The following is a 22801-nucleotide window of genomic DNA, read 5'->3' as shown; positions in this document are numbered from 1 at the left end:
TCCAACACAAAGGACCTGTAAATCAAAAATTAAAAAGAGCATTACACAGCTTGTTGTTTTATGGAGTTTGGGGATCAACTAAGGATGATAGTCCTTCTTGTGGATATAAAGTTGTCATTAAGACTATTTTTGATACATTAATGTATTTATCTGCATCATACCTGGGTTACAGGTCATCTTGCGAACACACATGAAACTACTTTCTTCTTCTTCTTGCAATTAACTCGTGCATATTGCTGTCCTATGTATCTATATATCTATTATAAGATCAGATAGTAGCACACACAGAACATTTTTGAAAAAGATGTAGGTGAAGCATTTTCAAATTTTCTTTATTAGTGACTGTTGACAATTTCTCTGCCGTGAATTGTTCACTGTTCTTTCGTCACAGTTCTTACAGTGTGAAAACGACAATATCACAGCTTTGTAGTGCTGGACCACACCATAGCAGATGTGCTATTATCCTAACCGATTTTTGATGGTAAAAACACTACCCAGTGCCCAATGGATTGTTCTGACTGTACTTGGGTTTTGAGTTTTGGGTTGAAATATCCTTGATATTACAACAAGCCTGGAAAATGCTGTAGGCTTCATAGATTAAACGCACATCTGTTATGCAACACCAATGTACAAACAAATGCATAATTCAAGGCCAGTGAGACTATTCTCTTTAAATAAGTTAGCATAATATGTGCTGGGCACACTGTTACATATTTATGTTGGGGCGCTTTTGTTCAAACCATAAGGTTCAATGCAGGTGCAAAACGTTTTTGAAAACTCCCAAGGTTGTTTAAAATCACTGATAAAAAAAAACAACAACACATAAATCAATTACTCGCACAAAATTTTGCACAGTTGCTAAAAAAGATAAATTCTTGGGTCTGCTCCCAACTTCTGTAAACCAAAGCCTTTTGTTTGTGTGAAGGACTGTGTCTAATGATGAACTGAATCTATGAAAAACGAGGCAGCCTTAAGAGCAGATTGCCAACACAGAGAGCGCAGCGGCTGGCAAAGGCTGCCTGGTTCCGAGTTCTCATTACAGATGCATCAACTTTTCTGGGCTGCCGGTCGCTTGGAAGGCGAACCACATCTCGCGGACTCTATAAGCCCAGCGTGTGCTCTGCCATAATCAGGTTCAGATGGGCACATGACAACCCGACAGCGTTTCCATGCGCGCTCACGCTTGCCAAGACACATGGCGCTAGGGTTTGGGGAGCCAGGGTCTGTCGGAACAGACCGGTGTGGCCCAGTTTCTCCCTCACCCAGCTGTTTTTCAGAGGGACACCCTGGAGCAGCCTCGCCCCGGAGATGGCCGAGCGTTGTGCCGCGGGGCTGGCGCTAATCCAGTAACTGTGCCACATCATTCTCATAATGTATTTATTAGCTCGCTTAAAATCTCTTACTTGTCAGGCAGGCACCCAGGACAGTGATAAAGAGGATTAATTACCTCATGACTGAATCGATATCTGTGGGTGGGTGGGTATGTGCGTGTGTGTGTCTGAGTGCATGTGTGTGTGTGGGTGTGTGTGTGGGTGTGTGTGTGTGTTTATGTGTCTGCGTCAAGATCGTGTATGTGTGTGTCAGGGTTTCTGCTAATTATCGTTTTTTGCCTGAAAAAACAATCAATTCCAAACTTGCTAGACAAACTGTCAGGAAATAATGCTCATACAACACATTAAACGCATCCTTAAACATGACAGTTGGGTTTAACCAAAGCCAATGAATCAGACAGACAGGACTCATGTTATCATCTTTTATTATTATGCCTGCCGCAGCCCCCGCACTCAGTCGTATAGTGTTTATTTTTTTCCCTTTCTTCTGCATCTGCTTTTTATTCCACCAATTTTTTGTTGACGACAATATATACTGCCGTCCCACATGGCCAACACGAAATATGAGGTCTGTGTCCCTTTGTGCTTGTGCCTCCTGAAGTGGGGTAGACTCAAGGCACTTTTTGGGCAATAGATCGAAAACCGTTGGCAAGTCCGTCTATTGTCGCATTATGGCAAGTGCGTCTCTTGTCGCATAACCCTAGCTCATTCTGATTCCTTTGTGGAGAGGCACCACCAAGTGAATGATGTTCAAACAAAAATCAAGCACTTTGCTAGCCAATATCACACGCCATGTTTTGTGAAATGTTGTCCATAGAGGGAGCTGCAACTGACACATGTCAATATCTCAAGAACAATAGAAACGGATCAAGTGAGCCATGACATATGAGTCATTTAAAACATATGAACGTTAATCATAAAAACGTCTCTTTGCTCAAAAGTAAGGTGTTGGGCACTTGAGAGAAACGGGCAAGGAGCTTGCAAGTGACAACACTGCAACTCTTAAAGAAGAAATGTCCTCAGAGGTTTGCGACTCGTCAAGTTGTGTACCAAAATGTTCACTTTCCGAGTTGTTGCTCTGACATGTGAGGGCGTTGACCAGAATTGGCCCTGGTTTTTTTTCTCGATTCTCGACACCACAAGAATGCACCATTACATGTGGGAGAAACATATTTTAATCCAATCAGTTTTATTTTCCATGAAGCTTCAGTCTGAGCTCCACTCACGGCAATACATTGAAAATGTAAATATGACCCAGCTAGCAACAGCAAACAATGCATTTCTGAAGTCATTTTCATCTAAGAATGCTTGAAAAGTGTGCTTCTCATTTCAGTTTTATGTCTTTAGTTCTTTAGCCTTACGTGGTTTGCTTTAAACCAGAAGGACACCAGACCAGCAAGTGTGTGTGTGTGTGTGTGCATTGTGTTCAAACTGACACAAGGTAAGTGTTGGGCTGGGTGGGAGGTGGAAGGTGTCACCAAGGAGATTAGATGAAAGAGACTAGAATGCTGAGTTTCAGCAGCTTAATGACTGAAGGGGTGTGTCTGTACTTCTCATGCCTGAGCTATTCCACACCAATCTGCAGAGACAGAGAGTTAACAAGAGACATGTCACCGAGACCAGTTCAGTGCCATCAGGGTGTGCTTCACTGTCCTTCTGCATTAGGCTGAAGAAGGAATCCACTGCCCTGGAGCAGTGACTAAGCACAGAAATAACCTTCGACTGGTCCTAAGACCAGTTAAGACCCATCTATCCAAATAAGACCCATCTCTCTTAATCAGGACAGTGCTTTGCTCCATGCAACTAGATGGTGAGGCCACAGTAGAGCCACATCAAACACGTTTTTGTTTCATTAACCAGCCACAAAAAAAACATGTTCAAGTCTTCAGGTGGGAGTCCTGTGGAGTTTGTGGATTCTGCTTCTATCAACTCAGGATAGCACGAGCACGCATGCACGCACGCACGCACACGCACATGCACAGTCTTGGCCAAGTCAAGTAGTCAATCATTCCTGAGCATATGCGACTTGAAGTCTGAAAACGAGGACGTATGGGGCCAAGACAGAACTTAGCTCTCTGCAGTGTGATCTGCCCAGCATGAGGCAGCACTGTGCTCCCGGAGCTAGAGGCTCAGTCTTCGGCGCTCATCTCCAGCTGGAGCACTAATGAGAGCATGCGGCAAATATGCCTGATGTGATTACGAAGACACTGAGAAACGTTCTTATGAATTCTTGATTGGAGACGGCCATAGAGGGCCAGAGAGTTTGGGTTTCTTTAAGGATAATATTGAGCCACATCACTGAGTCGAAAAGTGCAGACTGAACTCTGTGGAATATGTTTAAGACTGCATGCATGTTGTAGTTTGGAATCTAAAAGGCATGATACTCTAAACCCAGGACAGACTGCCTCACTGACTTACACACTCAAACACATACACAAACATACACACACACACACACACACAAACTAATTCTACAGCCATCTTAAAACAAAACACAGTGGCCCACATACCCATACCAGTCCACCCATGCCTTTCTCAGCTTTGCCTGCTCTGCTGGGGTGTCTGTCTATTGTTTCAAACGAAGGATCCTAAAACTTCTCTCCTCTCCTTCTCCTCTCAAACATTCTCTGGATACCTGTATGACACACACACACACACACCCCTGACTAGCATTTCCCCCATTCTTTACATTTCAACCCCAAACCAACCTCCATGTCTTCATTACCACTCTGAGGCTGAGACTGTTGGCCCATGTGTGTAGCTCAGCTGGGTGGAGGTGCGAGGAGCGAGGAACGAGGTGCAAGGAGCGGAGTCTGTTCAAGTGGATAACTAGCGTTGCTTATCCCCCACGGCCTTATTTTCCTTTCAGCAAAGCTGACAACTTAGGATGTGACAGACGAAACGCTCCAACAGCAACTTATCAGATCTTCTCTCAGACTTCAATTAAAAAGAGGGGGGAGAGGGGGATGTATGCTACATATTCAGGCTTAGACTGTGTGCGAAGTCAGAGTCACCAGAATCCCAAATAGCTCCTTCTCCCGGCATGTGTGTCTGAGTGTGTGTGTGTGTGTGTGTGTGTGTGTGTGGATGAGTGTGATGGTGTGTCTAAGGAGCTTGGGTATGGGAATACTGACTATGAGCTAATGAGGTGAGGACAGAGATAAAGGGATAGAAAGGAAAAGTGATACAGCGGACTAAAAGAGAATGCGAGAAAGAAAGAAAGAGTGAAAGAGTGAAAGAGACAGCCAGAGAAAGATAGATTAATATCCAGACCGGCACAAACCGATTAGATGGAAATTGTGTGCCGCATCTGTCTCACGGTCATAGAATAACTCAGATCTGCATCAGAACACGCATTTCACGGTCCTGTGATCGACACACAGAGAACGTCAGGCAGAAGAATGAGCCATGCGTTCTGGAATGGGTCTTCTAGTCTCCACAGACATCCGGATGTATCCTACTGTGATAATCACACACACTAGAGATCCTGATCAAGATGTACTGGCAAAGTCATAATTTTGTTGTTTGCGCAAGTTTGCATACAGTCACACACACATACAGCCGTATGAAATGATTTGTTATTGAATTTGAATTAGCATCCATCCTGCCGGAAAATCTGAAATGCCTCCTGCTTTTCTGAGGGGCTGTCATGTTGGAGTGCTTGTTGCGTAAGCACAGCAATCAGAAAAGCAACCAGACTGACATCATGTCAAAATGTACTTCTAAATGCTTCAGCAATTTGGCATGATTTGGAAAAACCTGATGTGACTTTGCTTCTGGTTTAAAGTAGGCATGTTATTTAGAAGCATATATCTTGAAATTCTCTTTCCATCCTGACAGCAACGAATAAATCCAATGCTATGTCGATAAAAAGAAAATAATCTGTCATCTGTGTCTCAGGACTGTAAAAACCACATCCAATGATTTAATTTGGCCAGCATGAAATGATTGGATGACCTACCTGCCTGTCTATCTACTTACCTGCCTGCACTCTGCCTGTGAACTCATTGCGCATGACCAGAGTCTTCCACAACGCAAGGCAGAGATATTGCTAAAGCTAGTGAGCTGGTGTGGTATAGTGGCATACTCCCTCCATCCACCTGGTGGCGCTGTTCTGCAATATGATGAGAAGTGATGAGAAGTGATCAAGTAAAGTTTTAATGAAATGTACCGCTCGTGTCTCACTGATAATCTACCTTCATCCGTTACATACACAACATATTGGCGACGAGAATGGCTAGTATCGGAATCTCACAACCTCCTGCATTACTGGGAAGTCCGGGTGAGCCGACGATGTTGTATACAACCTGGTTACAGATGTTTGAAAATTATCTGCTAGCATTGACTGCTAACGACATGCCGGACAAACGTAAGCGCGCACTACTTTTGCACTGTTTAGGCACCGAAGGCCAGCGTATTTTTCTTAACTTACCTGACACTGGCACTTCTTACAAGTCTGCCTGTGACGCGCTGAAGATGTTTTTTGTGCCGAAAGTTCCGTCAGCGTGCTCAGAGACCGGGCGAAACAACTGTACAGTACATTGCTGCATTGAGGGACTTGCTTGTGAACTGTGATTTTAGCACGTTAGCTGATGACATGATAAGAGATCAGCTGATCGAGAAAACTACCTCTACACGGATTAGAGAGCGTTTACTGTTGGAAACTGACCTGAAATTGCAAAATGCCATCACGATTGCTACTCAAATTGAATCTGCGGTGGCTGAAGCTAAAGCTATAGCTGCTCCCGTGCATGATGCTACAGTGAGACTCGTTCAGCCGAGAGGAGGCAACGGTTCTTACAACAAGCGTTTCACACGAGGCAAAGGCAAGCCGCAGGCACCAGTCCAACACACACCTACACAGCACACTTCTCAAAATAAAACGTGCTACCGTTGTGGATCCAACTCACACTTAGCAAACAACCCCAAATGTGTTGCCAAGAATGCAAAATGCAACAACTGTGAAAAAACGGGACATTTCAGTAAAGTGTGCCGCAGCGCAGTTCCCACACACAGTGTCAAAGAGGTTGCTGTTCCCGATCTTACAGTACTACATGTTGCTCCTACCTCTTCTGTCTCACAAACAAATCGCCTTACCTGCACAGTGTCTCTTCATGTTAAAGATGGACAGTCACTTACCACTGATTTGCTTGTTGACACTGGTTCAGCAGTCTCCATTCTCCCTGAGAGCATCTACAGTCAGTCATTCATGCATGTGCCTCTCACTAAGCCTACTGTACGCCTGGTGACTTACATGAAAAAGCCTATTCCTGTACTTGGCTGTCACCAGCTTGCTGTTACATACCACAATCAGAGCACACACACTGACTTCTACATCGTCCCCGATGGCACACCATTGCTTGGAATGGATCTGTTCACTGCACTTCGCCTACACATCCAAGATAGACAGATCGCCACACCTGACTCACCTGCTTCGCCACTGGTGAGTCACACAGTCAACACTACAAGCACATTAGGCGTTGCTACTGGATTCATACACAAAGTCAAAGTGCGTCCAGATGTGCCTCCAGTCCAGCAGAAACTACGCCGACTCCCATATGCTGTGCGCGACGATGTCTCCGAGGAGCTGAAACGACTGGAAGCCGATGGCGTCATCGAGAGAGTCGACTCGTCTGCCTGGGTGTCGCCTCTGGTGATCGTCAAAAAGAAGTCAGGTAGTCTTCGTGTTTGTGTGGACCTACGTGAACCAAACAGGTCTGTGGTGATAGACAGTCACCCCCTGCCACACATCGAGGAGGTCTTTACAGAGCTCCGTGGTGCTACAATGTTCTCCACAATCGACCTACAAAATGCATACCATCAACTGCAGTTACATCCAAGCAGCAGAGATCTTACAGCGTTTATATCGCATGATGGACTTTTTCGTTTCACACGAGTGCCTTACGGCCTGGCCTCAGCACCCAGTGCGTTCCAACGCATGATGTCTCAGATCCTGGCGGGTCAAAAGGGTGTGCAGTGCTACCTTGACGATATAATTGTCAGTGGAGAGACACCTGAAGTGCATGACGCCAGACTGAAAGCCGTACTTCGCTGCCTAAAGGAGAGTGGGTTGAAGCTCAACGCTGAGAAATGCCACTTCAGAGAGACAGAGTTGCCTTTCCTTGGGCATCTCATCTCTGCCTCTGGCCTACAACCAGACCCTGGCCATGTTCAAGCTGTGCTTCAAGCTCCGCCTCCACACGATGCACACTCTCTACGCTCCTTCCTGGGCCTGACTGCGTGGTACTCAAAGTTCATTCCCAACTATGCCACGCTTGTGGAACCTCTCCGTGCTCTACTACGTCAGTCTGTTACTTTCCACTGGCCAGAGGAGGCGCAAGAGAACTTTTGCAAAGTGAAAGAGATCATTGCTACTTCATCTGCTCTTGCCTTGTTTGATCCTTCCCTCCCTACAGTCGTGACAACAGATGCGTCAGACTATGGCATTGGTGCTGTGCTGACACAGATGAAGGGCAATACAGAACAGACCATCGCATTCGCTTCAAGAACGCTTACTGCATGTGAACGCAACTACTCCACTGTCGAAAAAGAGGCCTTGGCATGCGTCTGGGCGTCTGAAAAGTGGCGTACTTACCTCTGGGGCCGTCATTTCACTTTACGGACTGATCATAGCCCCCTGACCACTCTACTCACTACCAAGGGCCTTGGACGTGCAGGCATGAGAATAGCTCGCTGGTCTGCTCGTCTGCTGTGTTTTAACTACACCATAGAATACAAACCTGGCCATGAGAATGTTACCGCAGATTGCTTGTCACGTTTGCCTCTTCCCATAACAGATGAACACGAGGAGATGGAGTTGGAGATGGTGGCTGCTGTGTCCCCCGACCTCGCTGCAGTTACAGCTGATGAGTTCTCCAGTGCCTGTGATGCGTGCCCTGTGCTACAGCAAGTGCGACACTTCATTGCCAAGGGATGGCCTCGTACTGCAAAAGGCCTAGACCCTCTCATCGTGCCGTACTTCAGTGTGCAGTACGAGTTGGCTGTGCAGAACAGTGTCATAGTGCGTGGCACTCACCGTGTAGTCGTACCCCAACAACTACAGGCCAAGATGATCCAGCTCGCTCATGCTACTCACCCAGGAATCGTTCGCACAAAACAAAGAATGAGAGACTTGTACTGGTGGCCTGGAATGGATTCGCAGGTCGAGTCTACCATCAAATCCTGCCTCACCTGCCTGGAACATGACAAGACTGCAACCACCCGTACTGCTCCACTACAACCTGTGCCTACTCCTACCGCTGCCTGGGAAAAGGTAGCTGTGGACATTGTTGGTCCGATTCACACTGCACCTGCTGATTGCCGCTTTGCCATCACACTCATCGACTACTACAGCCGGTGGCCTGAGATTGCTTTCAGCTCTACTGTTACCTCTGCCACTGTTATGACTTTTCTTGCCACTGTGTTCAGCAGAGAAGGGAATCCCCTTGAACTGGTCACTGACAATGGCTCTCAGTTTGTTTCGGCTGAGTTTGAGTCTTTCCTTGCAGACAGGAACATCAAGCACTGTCGCAGCTCTGTGTACTACCCACAGGCTAATGGGGAAATCGAGCGCTTCAACAGAGTGTTCAAAGACGGCCTACAAACAGCCAACATTGAAGGTAAACAACTGAAACCTTTTTACACTGAGTTCTTGCAAACATACAGAGCCACTGCACATGCCGTGACTTCAGTGTCACCTGCTGAACTGCTACATGGTAGACCTCTCAACACCAAGCTGCACATCAGAGGTTTACACTCCCTGCGCCCCTGCACTGACATAACACACCTGCAACAGAACATAAAAAAGAAACAAGAAAAATCAAAACAATACACTGACAAACGACGTGGTGCAAAACCACCCAACTTCCAGATCGGATCTACAGTCCGCGTCCGCAAACCTGGAATCATTGCGAAAGGACTGTCAAAGTTCACACACCCCCTGAAGGTGGTAGCCCAAAAGGGTCCTGCCACTTACTTGCTGTCCGATGGAAAAGTGTGGAATGCCTTCCACCTTTCACCCTCATCTTCCACCTGTGCTGCTGTTCCAGCATCACAGCCTGATGATGTTTGCCCATCAAGCAACCAAGGTGCCGAGCCACCTGACCCTGAACCTGTGCACTCACCGCATCAGTCCCCACGGGTACCGAGAGTACGACACGCTCCTGCGTGGCTCGAGGAATATGAGACTTAAAAAAAGAGTAAAGATGTGATATGATGTAAACATGTGAAGATGCTCATTGTTCACTGATGATCAATATGCAGTTCGCTTACTTACCTGCTTTAATGTCATAAGGTTCATATTGTGGCATAATACCTACCTTAACAATGTCGTTCAATTCATTACCTGTTACTTATTGATAGTATAAACTCTTACAATTTAAATGTTTATCTTTTGATACATACCTGCCTTTGAGATTAATGTTTCTACAGGTTTTAATACTTACCAAAATGATTTGCTTATTTCCTTGGATTCAAGTTACCTGAGTTCTTTCTAGTTTAATACCTGTATTCTAATTCTACTATCCAGCTTATTCTTACAAAGAGGAATATGTGGTATAGTGGCATACTCCCTCCATCCACCTGGTGGCGCTGTTCTGCAATATGATGAGAAGTGATGAGAAGTGATCAAGTAAAGTTTTAATGAAATGTACCGCTCGTGTCTCACTGATAATCTACCTTCATCCGTTACATACACAACAGCTGGTCGCACAAACATGGCGGAGAAAGCAGATATGGATAAGGTAGGACTTTGTACCTCAGCACAGTCTAATATGTGGGTTACGGGAGTTGCATAGGCACAGCTACCCAGCCTCCTCCTCTCTGTCTGGCTGATAGTCAAATGACCAGAGGTCCGTGGGCCGCAAAGGAGATAAGGATGAAGGGGTCCAGAAGCCAAGCTTGACAGTTCAGTAAAAGCACCCACCAAAGGGATAAGAAGTCATGCATCTATTGGTTTGTAGTAAGTGGTGTTGCAGCTCACAGAAAGAGCTGTAACCTAGCTCTTCACCCCAACACAGCCCCAATAGCTCAGGAGGTAGCGATGGCTGTTAGCGAACAGCTGAGGGAGTTGAAGGGCCTGAAATGTGACACCATTGTTGTTGTATTTCTGTTGGACAGGTAATTGTTTGGTTTGTTTTGTTTTGTGGGGAATTTGTCATTTTCCTAAACTATGTAGCTACCTTGTGTATTAGCCAAACGCTAATGCTAGCTATGTTCTCTAGTCTCCCCCTACAATGATTTTGGTCAACCACATTGCATACTCATAGTGTGCTGGTGTAGTGATATTGTATATTTCCTATCCAATTCATAGTATTAACACTATTATAAAACTACCAGCATAATTGTATGCATTTGTACGCAGTCTATAGCACCATTATGATTATTAATGGTGAGAGTGTATACCAGTGTAGTTTTATGTATTTACTATGCATAGATACACAATTCTTTATTTTAATGAATTCATTCATTATTTTTGTCCGGAATGTCAGACATCTACTGTACCTGTTTAACAATTTGCCAAGGCCGAAAAGAAAGCACTCTTCTGATAAGTAATTGAACCAACTCTAGCGCAGAAAAAAATCTCATAGTAATCACATAAACAAACAGCTGGCTAGTGCTTGCAACGGACACCTGGCCTTTAGTCTAACTATTTACGCCAGCACATGCTTTAACAGCTGCGAAAAAATAGCTTAACAGGCTCCATAGTCTGCTGTATATAGCCCACTGTGGTTTGTGATTTTTATTTGAATGAATACAAAAGTTTAACACCCCCCACACACACATACACAGACACCACCCACTCTGATTTTTTCACAAATCGCACCTGATTTTAACACTATTATTTAGGTGTATCCGTGAACATTTTGATAGTCAGTGCTAGAGAATGGCACACACAGCAGTCAGTGCCTGGTCTCCCTCCTCACCAGACCCGACAGACCCCCTGTGCACCAAATCTCATCAGCCAAATGCCATCTACCCAGCCCACCATCCCCCAAAGGCCGTTGCCCAATAAGTGAAGGTAAATGTCATAGACAATAACCACACCTAAAGCTCAAACGAATCAATGATCTGTCACGTGCAAACATAATTAAATCAAGGAGTTGTTTTTTTGCGCCGTGTCAGGTCACTTGAAACACTGAGCATCTCGGCCACAGCCTCACATGAACGGTTGACTCAGAGAAGTGAGAGGTGACTGTGACTGTGACAGTGACTGAGAAAGGCACCACCAGAAAACACCATCCTGTGTCTCATTTTAATGAGATTATTCTGAGCTGGAGCATCCTCTGTGTGTGCATACAAACACCCCTTGCTCTCCCCAAACACTGAAGCTGCACTGTCTGTACTGGTGCATCCGTGAGATTCACAGAGGCAATTTCGAGGGAACACAATATTCTCTCAGGTAAAGCCTCCTCACTTCAGCAAAAACCAGAGGTTTTCATAACCTAAGCATATCCTAGCCTTGAGCGTTTGAAATATCAACCACATTCTATATTACATCTTGCCTAAGGTACTGTATACTGAAAGGTGCAGTCCGCGTTTATTTTCCAATACACCAAAACCCCTCTGGTATTCATACACAGTCCTGGCGCTGTGAATGGGAAACAAACACAGTGGATCGGACTGAGCAATTAAGAATTCAAGCCAATCAACACGCTGTTTCAGGAGCACAGAAGGAAGTGAAAATTGATTGGCTGTCAAGCTGAAATATCAACAACCTCTCTGGAGGCTGAAGCTCTCACGGACTCCATCTTTATTAGTGAGTACATAAATAGAATACCCTATATTGTGAACTTTTATGCTGGTACACAAATAGGTAGAGTCATGTTAATGAATGGATAAAATCATAGAAACAACTCATAACAACCCACATATGACTTAAGTTTTTAGATTTCCAATCCACCATTCATTGTAAAATAATGATAATAGCAATTAATAGGAATGTGTTGTAGTTAATATGGATTCACTCTTTAAATTGTGAGATTTAATAATGAGATTTGAAATGTAGAAATTAAATGGTAAGTAACGGTATGCTGTCAAGGCTGAAAAATACAGAATTACCTGTTTCTATTTAATATCTCTGCAATGGCTATATAATTAGCTTTACTTATGAATCGTTAAGTAATGTGCGGGTTGTTCTGAGTTGTTACTATGATACTACCCACTTGTTATTGATCTGTAAAGGCCTACCAGTTAGATTTAGGGTAATGTACTTACTTGCTTACTTACTTCAACCACAATATTTTGTATTACTTAAGTAAGTTGACTGAATAAGTATAAAACAGTAAAACAAGAAATATGATGTAAATAAATTGTTTGGAACACATTGCGAGAGAGCGTAATGAAAGGTCTAGCATGGGCTCTAGGTGGAGATAAATCTAACCCCTTGCACAGAACGGGCTCCTGAGATTGCACTGTGGCTCACAGCTCTGGGGGTCGTCTGAGTGAGGGGGCCATCCGGCTTCCTCTCCCAGGTTCCAAATCAGCGGCAGACTTGGTACCCCACTCCCCTCGCTCACTCACTCCTTTCTCACTCCTGATCTGTCCCCCCTTCCCCTCCTTTTGACAGGTATCCACACACATACACATTACACACACATTCAGACATACACATCTAAACGGACAGTAATACACTACCACACACTACTAAGTGATGACATACACTACTCAACTTACACTTCCTTACCTGTCACTGTGGGCAGACAGGCTGAACTGCCTGCTAGGGTACATCAGATGAGGATGCACTTTAAACATCCATTACCCTGTGTACTGCTCTAACCATCCTGCCTGTGATTTATCAGGTTTCAAAACCACATTTGTCATTAACTTCGTAATGGCCAATGTATTAGTGTCAAACATCAACACAGCTGGATGAGCAACATGGGAAAGGCTTAGCCCCTATGTCTTCCTGCAACTTTGAAAATGACAGGCCTCAAAAGCTTACCACCTGTCTGGAGTCTGTCCTTGCAACTTAGGCCCCCTTTACACGGAGTCTAGATTCACTGAATCGGGTTCATTTTTCACACGAATCGAATCTTTTAATTGCGTAAGGATGGAGCCTGGTAACGAGAGATTTGCCTAAGGACGAACCCCACCCGATTGGGATGAACCGGCTGTTGTACATACCCCACGCCTGTTGGTGGCGCTATAGCGCTGCTACAGACAACTGAAAAAACGTGAAAAAACGTAGAAGAAGACAGAAGGACACGGGTAAACAGCCAGTAGTCAAGCTACAATTAGCAACGTTTAGCCTAACCGCATAGCATACATTTAATCTACACAGTAATACATTATGGTGGTTAATAAAATCAGTGGTCAGAGCAGATTATAGGTTATGCGAAAATTGTCTGATAATAAAGAGTTTGGAAGAGTGCAACATGACATGTTTGTCATCCCATTTCCCATGAGGCTTTGCTCCGACCATTCTACATTCATTTTTGAACCAAAAAGCAAATTAAATCGCTGGCCAATTTATATTTGTGGTTATGTAACGTCTGAATAAAAAGAATTAGATCAAGATAAGAGGCTAAACAAAAATCAGAAGGCTGGATTAATGAGAGTGAGTTTGAGACACACCATGGGCCCTATTTTAACGATCAGAAACGCAAGTAGGACAGCGCCAAACGCAAGTAGCTGTGTGGGCGGCTCTATGGCGCATTTGCTATTATAACGGCGGAAAAAACACACTTGCGCCCGACGCAAATGTCAAATGGGTTGGTCCAAAGGAGGTTACTCAGCCATAGGTGTGGTTTGGGCGAAATATGCAATAAACCAATAAGAGCGTCATCTCACATTCCCTTTAAGAGCGAGGAGCGCATATTCCATAGCGGCTTGTTATTATAATGGCGGAATTACCTGGAGGAAGACCGTGAGGCCACCAGAACGTGTGTTACCAGAAACAATCAAGGCAATATTTTACCATGCTTGTTTGGAGAAATGATTCTACTTTTCATTTCTCGTTTGTATTTTTTCAGTTACTAGCATTCGTTTTTTGGTGGCAACATATTTGAAATAAAAGTCACAAAAACATACTTTCCGATGTTTTGGGTTCACCCTCACTGAATCACTAGGTTATGTATGCATGGTAATAATATTGCACCCATCGGCACATGCAGTTCAACCTCACGTCTTCTAAAGTCCTCTAATCTATCCTCATTTATGTAAGTGACACATCCATGATTCATGGCAATGTTGTGTAAAACACTGGGGGGGCACGTATGTGAATACGTATGCTTAGCCCTCTCTTGGCTGTCGGGTGTTACGGGAAATTTTATGAATTCCCCAGCATGTCGGACTAGACCTGACGTAACTGCATGTATAGCCGAACTTATTGCAGACCGTGATAGGGACACTGTGCGTCTGTCCCCAGCTCATCTGACACAGAGAGAGAGAGAGAGTGAGTGAGTGAGTGAGTGAAATATTGAAGTCTTCTTGAATTATACGTAATTGCTTTCAGTAGTGTTTCACTTATGGAGCAAACCTAAACCAAGTATAAAATCTGCAGCAGCACTCAATCAAGGTTGAGCCACACCAGTCATTATTAACACTCCACATGACATGCACTGCAGCTCCCTGGAACGCATGTTAGTGAAGATCCGTCTCTTTTAGTAAGAGAAAGTGTTATGGCATAACAGAACCCTCAAATTCTACCCAATACACCCTGTGTGTGTGTTTGTATGTCTATCTTTCTCTTCCCCTATTTAAAAAGATCCCTGGCTATTAATATTTTAGGCTGTATAAGACGAGCTTGATCCATAAGCTTACCTTGCTTACACCATCCATTTGGCTCCCACCATAAAGCCTCCTCAACTCTCATCTTCAGTACCCAAACCCATACTGCTTTGTGTCTCCTAGCTTTTTTTCTGTTAGGTTTTTTTGTAAGAGTAACTAGATGTATTGTGTGTTTTAATGTAATATTCATACATACATTAGTACCCTATTGCCTCTAAGTCTTAATAGCTGGAGGATCATAGGCCTTATCATTGCAACTGATTTGAAAGATGTTTTGGGAGAATTCCCACCAGAAGTCACAAATAAAAAAATAAAAATTACTGCATTTTTAACCACAATTATTGTCATTTTCAGTTTCACAACAAACCCTTGTTTCACAACCTCCTTGTGGGCCTGATATATCTGGAGTGCCAAGTGAAAGTGGTATTTGATTGCCTGACTCTATACAACCAAAGACACTCTGTTGTGTCAGAGAAGAGATTGAAACACACTACTCACGCGCAAGAGAAAAGGGGGTGTAACAAGGTGGCAGAAATCAATGCAGGAAAAATAAGGAGGGGAGAGCATCTATACACCACAGCCAAGAGACAAGCAATGAGGTGACAAAGAAACAAAGAGAGTGGTGACATGTACTTTGTCCCCGAGGAGGACGTGGAGGGGCAGCATAATGACCTTCTAATGGTAGTCAACCGCACAGATACACAAAGGCTCACATACGCACAGAGAGAATGTAAGCATGTGAGTGCTTCAAACAAATGATAAACCTAGACAGTCTCTCTATTTCTCACAACCTCTCTGAGAGATACACAAAAACACACACACACACACACACACACACACACAATCAGATGCATGCTGACACAGACAAAGATATGCGTTCAGACATACTGCATACCACCCAAGAAATGAAATCACATGCATCTCATGCTGTCAGCATGTGCAAGAGAGATAGATAGATAGAGATTTAGATAGATAAAGAGATAGAGAGAGACATAGATAGAGAGAGAGAGAGAGAGAGAGAGAGAGAGAGAGAGAGAGAGAGAGAGAGAGAGAGAGAGAGGGTGACTCCTTTGATGAATGTTAAACAACACACAAAACAGCTGAACACAGGAAATGGGTGACAGATGCACAGTGTCATGTTTAGATGCAACACTGTCCTGTCCTGTTTATGCATAACGCTCCCCCAAACAGCAGATGAGAAGCACATCCATCAGCCCTCCTGTCCAGATCTGTTGCACATTCCCATTTCAAATCAGGAGCTGCATGTGGGGCTGTGGGACAGCTGCAAAGAGGTGCTGTGGAAACACACCGCTTAAGACCCCCCCCCCCCCCACACACACACACACACACACACATCCATTTCATATCACTGATAGGTAATGTTTTTAGAGGCCCCAAAGCAACAGGAGGGATTTACTCCACTGGGTCTATTTGTGTACGTCTGTGTGCAGCGTTAGCATATGTGGATTGAGAGATGAGCACAAACAGAGCATCAGAGTCTCAGTATCAGTCATGTAAAGCCGATTACAGATGGGGAAGCCAGGATCTCATCTGTCCAGTGCTGCTGCAGCCGGAGGGGCTGATAGTGATAGGCGCTCCCATTACAGCTTCTGCTGCTGGGAGCCTGCCTGTCGACCGCATGTTCTTGAATAAACTGCAACACTCACACACATGTGCGTACACATACACACATACTTACTTCGTCAGGTAAATATGGATGAACTATGCCTCAGTACTGCATTTTGTTGCATAAACCAGTTCACACACACACATGCAGCCACTACTAGATGCACCCATCTCCACTCTGGTCCATAAATAGATGTGAAGAGATTTACTTGATGAGAGTACACACAGAGACATAAACAGACACACACACACACACACACGGAAAACACACACATGTAAACACACAAGCACATAAGCGTGCGCACACACACACACACACACACACACTCTCATACACACTAAAACATACTCGCCCATTATTCACTGGAGCCTACCCCAGTGAGGCATCAGGCATTGCTTAATGAGTATGGGTCCTGAGCTTTTCCCAAGACCGTTCGCTGCGAGTGGTTAATTAATCAGTCCAGCCCCCCCCCCCCCCCCCCCCCCCACACCCCTCCACACACAATTTCACTCCCTCCATCAGGGCTGAGGCCAGCCGCGCAGCACGGCACATTACATTCCATCCAGATTATCCATCACTTATGGGCTTAAGCCTGGCTCGCGCTGCCGGAGGACAGAGACTGATCCCCTTTTTAGATTGGGCATTCTGCACGGCCAACTGTGCCCCGCAGGAGGAGCCTTGGAAACAAAACTTTCCTGCACCTTCCTGGAAAACTGTGAGAGTGAGGAGTTTGGCACGGTGCATGGGTATAGGCACATCCTTTTTGCTCCTGTTGACTTTCTGAAGGTTCTTGGGCCATTTTGTTGACAGCGGAAGAAGAACCAGGTGTGCTTTTGTCGTCCCCCATGACCATCTCTAATGAGATAATTACAGTGGCCCTTGATTGTCTCAATCGAAAATGTTCAGCCAATCAAGAGTCAAAGTCTACAGCAGGCAGCGCTGAGGGGACCTTGATGAAAAACACCTAATCAGGCTAAATAATTACAAGCAACCACTCTCTGCTCTAGCTGGATAATTAGTTCCTTGCTCAGCCATAATTAACCATGTTAAGGTAGCATAAGACACACAGGTCTGAGGTAAATCGTGAGTATGCGTCGCCCATTTTTTAATCAGTCATAAAGGTTCTGTGTAGTAATAGAGAGATGTGTTAGGGTGTGACAACCTAATCAGGTTTCCAAACAAAGAGACTAATCACTGCTGGATGTGATTTCCAGACCATCTCCAATTTGCCCTTTCAATCAATTCTCTTATTTGTTTACTCAGCTACTGAGAGGTGCCTGGCAGAAGGGAGTCCTGGGTGTTTGGGTGTCAAAGCCGGCCAAGAGAAACACATCAGTGTGACACCTAAATCTGATGACTCCCAGGTTAATATTGACTTTTCCCAAATGGCCTCTGTCATGCAATATAAATATCTATGCAGCGCCACAGATACGCCAACATGGGGAGTGTTTCTGGTAGCCCCCACCCTTTGGGATTACATTTAGTGTTGAACAATGGGGAGAAAGTAGTCCCAGCTCAAACATCATAACAACAAGGAGTTTGGTTCACCTTGGTGGATTGCCACCCTTAGGAGGAAGAGGCTGTTGACACAAGCCTGGTTGCCTGCACCAAAACCCTCATTTGCCTGGGAGCCTGTATTTAGTGTGGAACAATCTGAGCAAAGAGTGAGAAGAAAGTGATCCCAGCCGTTTGCTTCACCTTGGCAAGTTGGTCAGCTGTGCCCAAGGGAAGAGGGTGTGGACACATGCTTGGTGTCCTGCACCCACCCGAACCCTTCTTTGATACGGAACAATGAGGCCAAAGAGGGAAGGAAAAGTTGTGCCATGCCTCTAAGCTCACACAGACACACACACACACACACACACACACACACACACACACACACACACACACACACACACACACACACAGACACACACACACACACACACACACACACACACACACATGTCATGTGTGCTTGTTTCACACTGGCAAATTGGCAGGCCCTACTCAGGGGAAGGAGATTTGTACACAAATTGAGGGAGCATTGGCACAGTCAGTCAGAGGTAATGTGTGTAACGTGTGGTGGTACCTTCGGCTCGGATGGTGAAGGGAGAGTCCCCCAAACGCTTGGCCGAGAACTGGCCCCCTAGAGAGGTCATTAAGAAACACAGGCTGAAGAAGCCGATGCCTGCTACAAAGATCCTGGGAGAGAGGGAAAGAGTGATAGGGAGAAAGAGAGAGAGTGTGAGAGAGAGAGGGGGGAGAGAGAGGAAGGGAGAGATAGAGAAAGGAAGACAGAGAGAGAGAGAGAGAGAGAGAGAGAGAGAGAGACAGAATTAATGGGAGGTTAAACCCACAGAGACTCAAACCTGAGGACAAAAAACATACCAGTTACTCCAATTACATATCTGTGGAAAGAAATGCATGAGCAAACTGAGGGATCAATTTGGAGTATGGCTGATAGGAGCCCTCCAAGCCTTTTGGGCCCAGTTCTCATCAGCTGAAAGACGCTCAAGCTTTCAGTGGGAAAAAAAACATAATCACAAACATGTAAGAATAATACAGCATATTTTAAGTATCAATAAATAATACCCGCATGGAGGACCAGTAAAGTATATTGGGAAAATATGTGCTTCAACATACTCCCATCAAAGTGGAGCACATAATTTCTCACTAAGTTAAAGTATATTTATCAAGTAAATGGTGAGGTGGTTGACTGAAAAAAAACCTCATGGGGACATTGAGTCCGTAGACAGTAGAGACTAGATCTTTTATAATGGTTGATGGGAGATTGATGTTGGTACACTCTGTATTGTGTGATGGTAAATTGCAACCAACACAAAGCATGCCAAGTTGGAGGTGCTAGGTCCCACTTAGCAGTCAAAGCAGCATCTTCTCTCAACGGCAGACAATGCATTTTCTAAACGCTGGCCACACGCTGCGAAACTCAGTCAGATGGCAGATTCTCTAACAATAATGGATGTTCTGATGGACATGGTTCGGTGCTAATGCCATCATTTATAAAAACGCTCCCATCTTTGTCTACTTTCCCGACTGGAGATACAGAGATAGGGGAGGCCTATTTCCATACTGAGTGGCACCTCTCAACCTGCATGCCGGTCATCTCTCAGGCATGAGCGACAGGCTCTGGCTTCTATGTCATTCAGAGAGGTTCGCCCGTTTGACCCACATTTATCTTAAAAGCTCTATCTCTCTTTCAGTGGCGGGGCCCTTGTTTGGATCAACAAACCCAGGAGCCCTAGAAGAATTCCAGTCCCATGCCATCTGTCCAAATAAGAATGTAAGTGACTGCATAAAAGGGAATCTCTGTCACAACATTTTAGTGTTGACACTTACAGTAGAACACCCCTGATTCATTTCATTAATCCTTAATGGAAGTATCAAAGTGATGTAAACAAGCTTAAGAGGGCAGAATTTCTGATCGGATCTGTTAAGCTGTAAAGTTATGTCAACAGATTTTTTTGTCTATATGTCTCTATAATCATTTAATTTACACCAAAGCTGAACAAAACAATAAAAGAGGCTCATTAGATTCGAATGCCATTCATCATAAAACACGGAACAATTTGCTTCTCACTGACAGTGGATGTCAGGGACAAACTCCATTCACAGATGGTTGAAACCAATCTGCTGGAGAAAACCTAAGCAACAGGCTGACGACCTATACTGCACTGATGAACGAAGTTTGCAGCATACTTATCTTCCATAGTGGTACGGAGAGTGAAAAGCGATCGAGTTGCACAGAGGTATACAGACATACAGTTACACTCATGGCGTCGGATCAAAATGACCAAACCATCGTGGCATCGCACAACTTGCGTATTAATGACTGAATCTATGTGTTTACTGCAAGGAAGCTACCTCTTGCCGGTTGAATGTTGCATTTGCATTTGCATTGCAGAGAGATTTAAAGAGTAACCCTGGTTTACATTACAGCATAGCCAAAAGCATAGACTCACGCCGGTAACAAACTCATCAGCAACCCTCATTCAAATGACGCTTGTGCATCTATGGAGTTTAACTTGCGTGTGTGGTCCTCAAGCCCTCTCTAATAAACCCAAGAGAATCCAGAAATGAATTGCATTAAGCCAAACCACAAGCTCTCCATTATTTTATCGATCCGTTTTTTCTCAGTCCCCACGCCTTCAAGGATAACTTCATACATTTGCAGAATAGCAACTAGTCAGATTTACACGCAGCCTAAGAAATAGGCTTAAACTAAGAAATGCTCAGTTTTACTTATAAAGGGCTGATGTTTTTACTGCTGGCGCTTGCAATAATTTCCATCAAGTGGAATGTTTGCTACTGTAATGTAAAGCCACCCAACACCCAACAGCAACAATCTAGTTAACTCTTATAATAGGCTACTTGATTCTATACCCCCCTATATAAATAGTGGTGACCTGTCACGTCCCCTCCCCACTTGTATACAGGGTTAATTTACCACATGCAAATGGCCATAACAAATGCATCTCAACAGATTTGAAGTAATCATCAAATAACAAGTGCTTTGACGATAACTGAAAGTGGAGATGGTAAGTTGATGCGGTAAGCTATGTTGAATTAAGTCACATGTCCAGTAGTTAAAAATCTTGCCAACAAATGGGCTATTATCGCTGCGTGGTCTTACCTGAACGGTTTGAATGTCAGAAGGCATCTTCTAGACATAACTGTACAGTCCGAACCGGAGGATATCATCTTTCCAAAGTATCACACCGCAAAGTGGAAACACACCATGATGAATCAATCATATTCTTTAAATGATGAACAAGTGCATATGTAGAATGTATCTTGCCGTGATGTGAATTTCACGGAATAACCCATAGCATAGATAACGCACAGAGAATAGCATAGATGTGAGTCCGTTCCACAAGTTCGAAGACTGAACAAAACGCCCTCCGGGAGTTTCAAACAGCACCGCCACTCTTCCGCGCCACTCGCTTACGTAGTCATTGAGTAACTAGAACATGTTAAATACAAAAGTCTGTTCCTGGTAACTCGAGAAATGATGAAGCAAGTTTTAGCACTGAACCGTTACGCATTTATTTCTGGTTATCAGTAGCCACGCTAGGCACTGCACGCAACTGCTGCTTCTTTGAGAGTGCAGCACTAGTGAATGGGGGACGGCGCTGCGTTTCCCTCAGCTCTGACGGCATTACGTATTTACTGCTAACTCGTGTTCTGTCTTCTGGACTACATTTGGGGATTTCAAAAATACAACACGCAATTGACAAAACCAAGTTGATTTAAACGGCTTACCGTCTAGTCTAATCATTCTATTTTGGGAAAGTCCTCAGCCTACAGGATCGATTTACATGGAATTGTACGGTTGTATGGTTACATTTTAGTTCAAACTAACAACGTTCATTTATGCACTTATACTTCCTGTTTTTGATCAAGTGGTGATCTCGCTTCTGGCAGTGCACTATCAGAACCATGGAGAGGGGAAACTATGGAAATTCAGGAGTTCAATAGCGCCATCTGTTGAATGTTCTCTGCTAGTCTAGTTCTATCTGTGAGTGGCAAACGTCGTGCTCCTGTGCTCCTGTCTGAAAGAACTGCTGTTACGCTGATGATATCGCCACCGTTTTGAACCAAGCTGTCAACAGCAACCTTCTCCCACGTTGGGCATTCAGCTAGTAAAAATGAAACTATTAACCAGTGTATCCAACTGTATCATGGATGGGAATGAGTATCAACTGAGAGATGGGGGGGGGGGTTATTGATGTATTTATTCATTGTATTGTTTGTTTTATTCTGGCAGCTAAATGCATGTTTACGACCCGTTGTCAGTCAGAAACGCATAACTCCATCCATTACACCACTCTCCATCAAAGCACTTTTATGACGCGGGACATGGACATAGGTTACACATAAACTTGCGCTGGTAACAGAGAAAACATTTAGACAGAAATTGCATTGATGTGGTCATCAGACTTTTTGGATATTAGAAAAGACAACACCAGCCTTTGTTTTGTAAACCTAGACAGGCCAAAAGAGTGTCTGGAAATTAAACTCTGATACATCAAATGTCTGTCTCGACGGTTTTCACTACCGCATTCCCTTTTTCCTAATTAGGAACAGTAGATTTGTAAAATATTATACGTTA

The 22801-nt window shown here is 44.4% G+C and overlaps 1 protein-coding gene across 1 annotated transcript in view; it reads right to left on the bottom strand.

The window, feature by feature from the left end:
• LOC308379862 (alpha-1,6-mannosylglycoprotein 6-beta-N-acetylglucosaminyltransferase B-like) overlaps positions 1–21390 on the bottom strand; it is a gene marked incomplete at both ends in the record, with an annotated part of 58532 nt that extends 37142 nt beyond the window's left edge. Inside the window, 2 exons of the mRNA XM_080857124.1 lie at positions 18761–18873; positions 21323–21390. Coding sequence (XP_080713250.1) covers positions 18761–18873; positions 21323–21390 — 181 coding nt within the window. The remainder of the gene's footprint in view (positions 1–18760; positions 18874–21322) is intronic.
• Positions 21391–22801: the final 1411 nt, after the last annotated feature.

This window comes from Sprattus sprattus, assembly GCF_963457725.1.
Source record: "Sprattus sprattus genome assembly, chromosome: 18".
Classification (NCBI taxonomy): Eukaryota; Metazoa; Chordata; class Actinopteri; order Clupeiformes; family Clupeidae; genus Sprattus; species Sprattus sprattus.
This window is presented reverse-complemented; position numbering and strand designations above follow the sequence as displayed.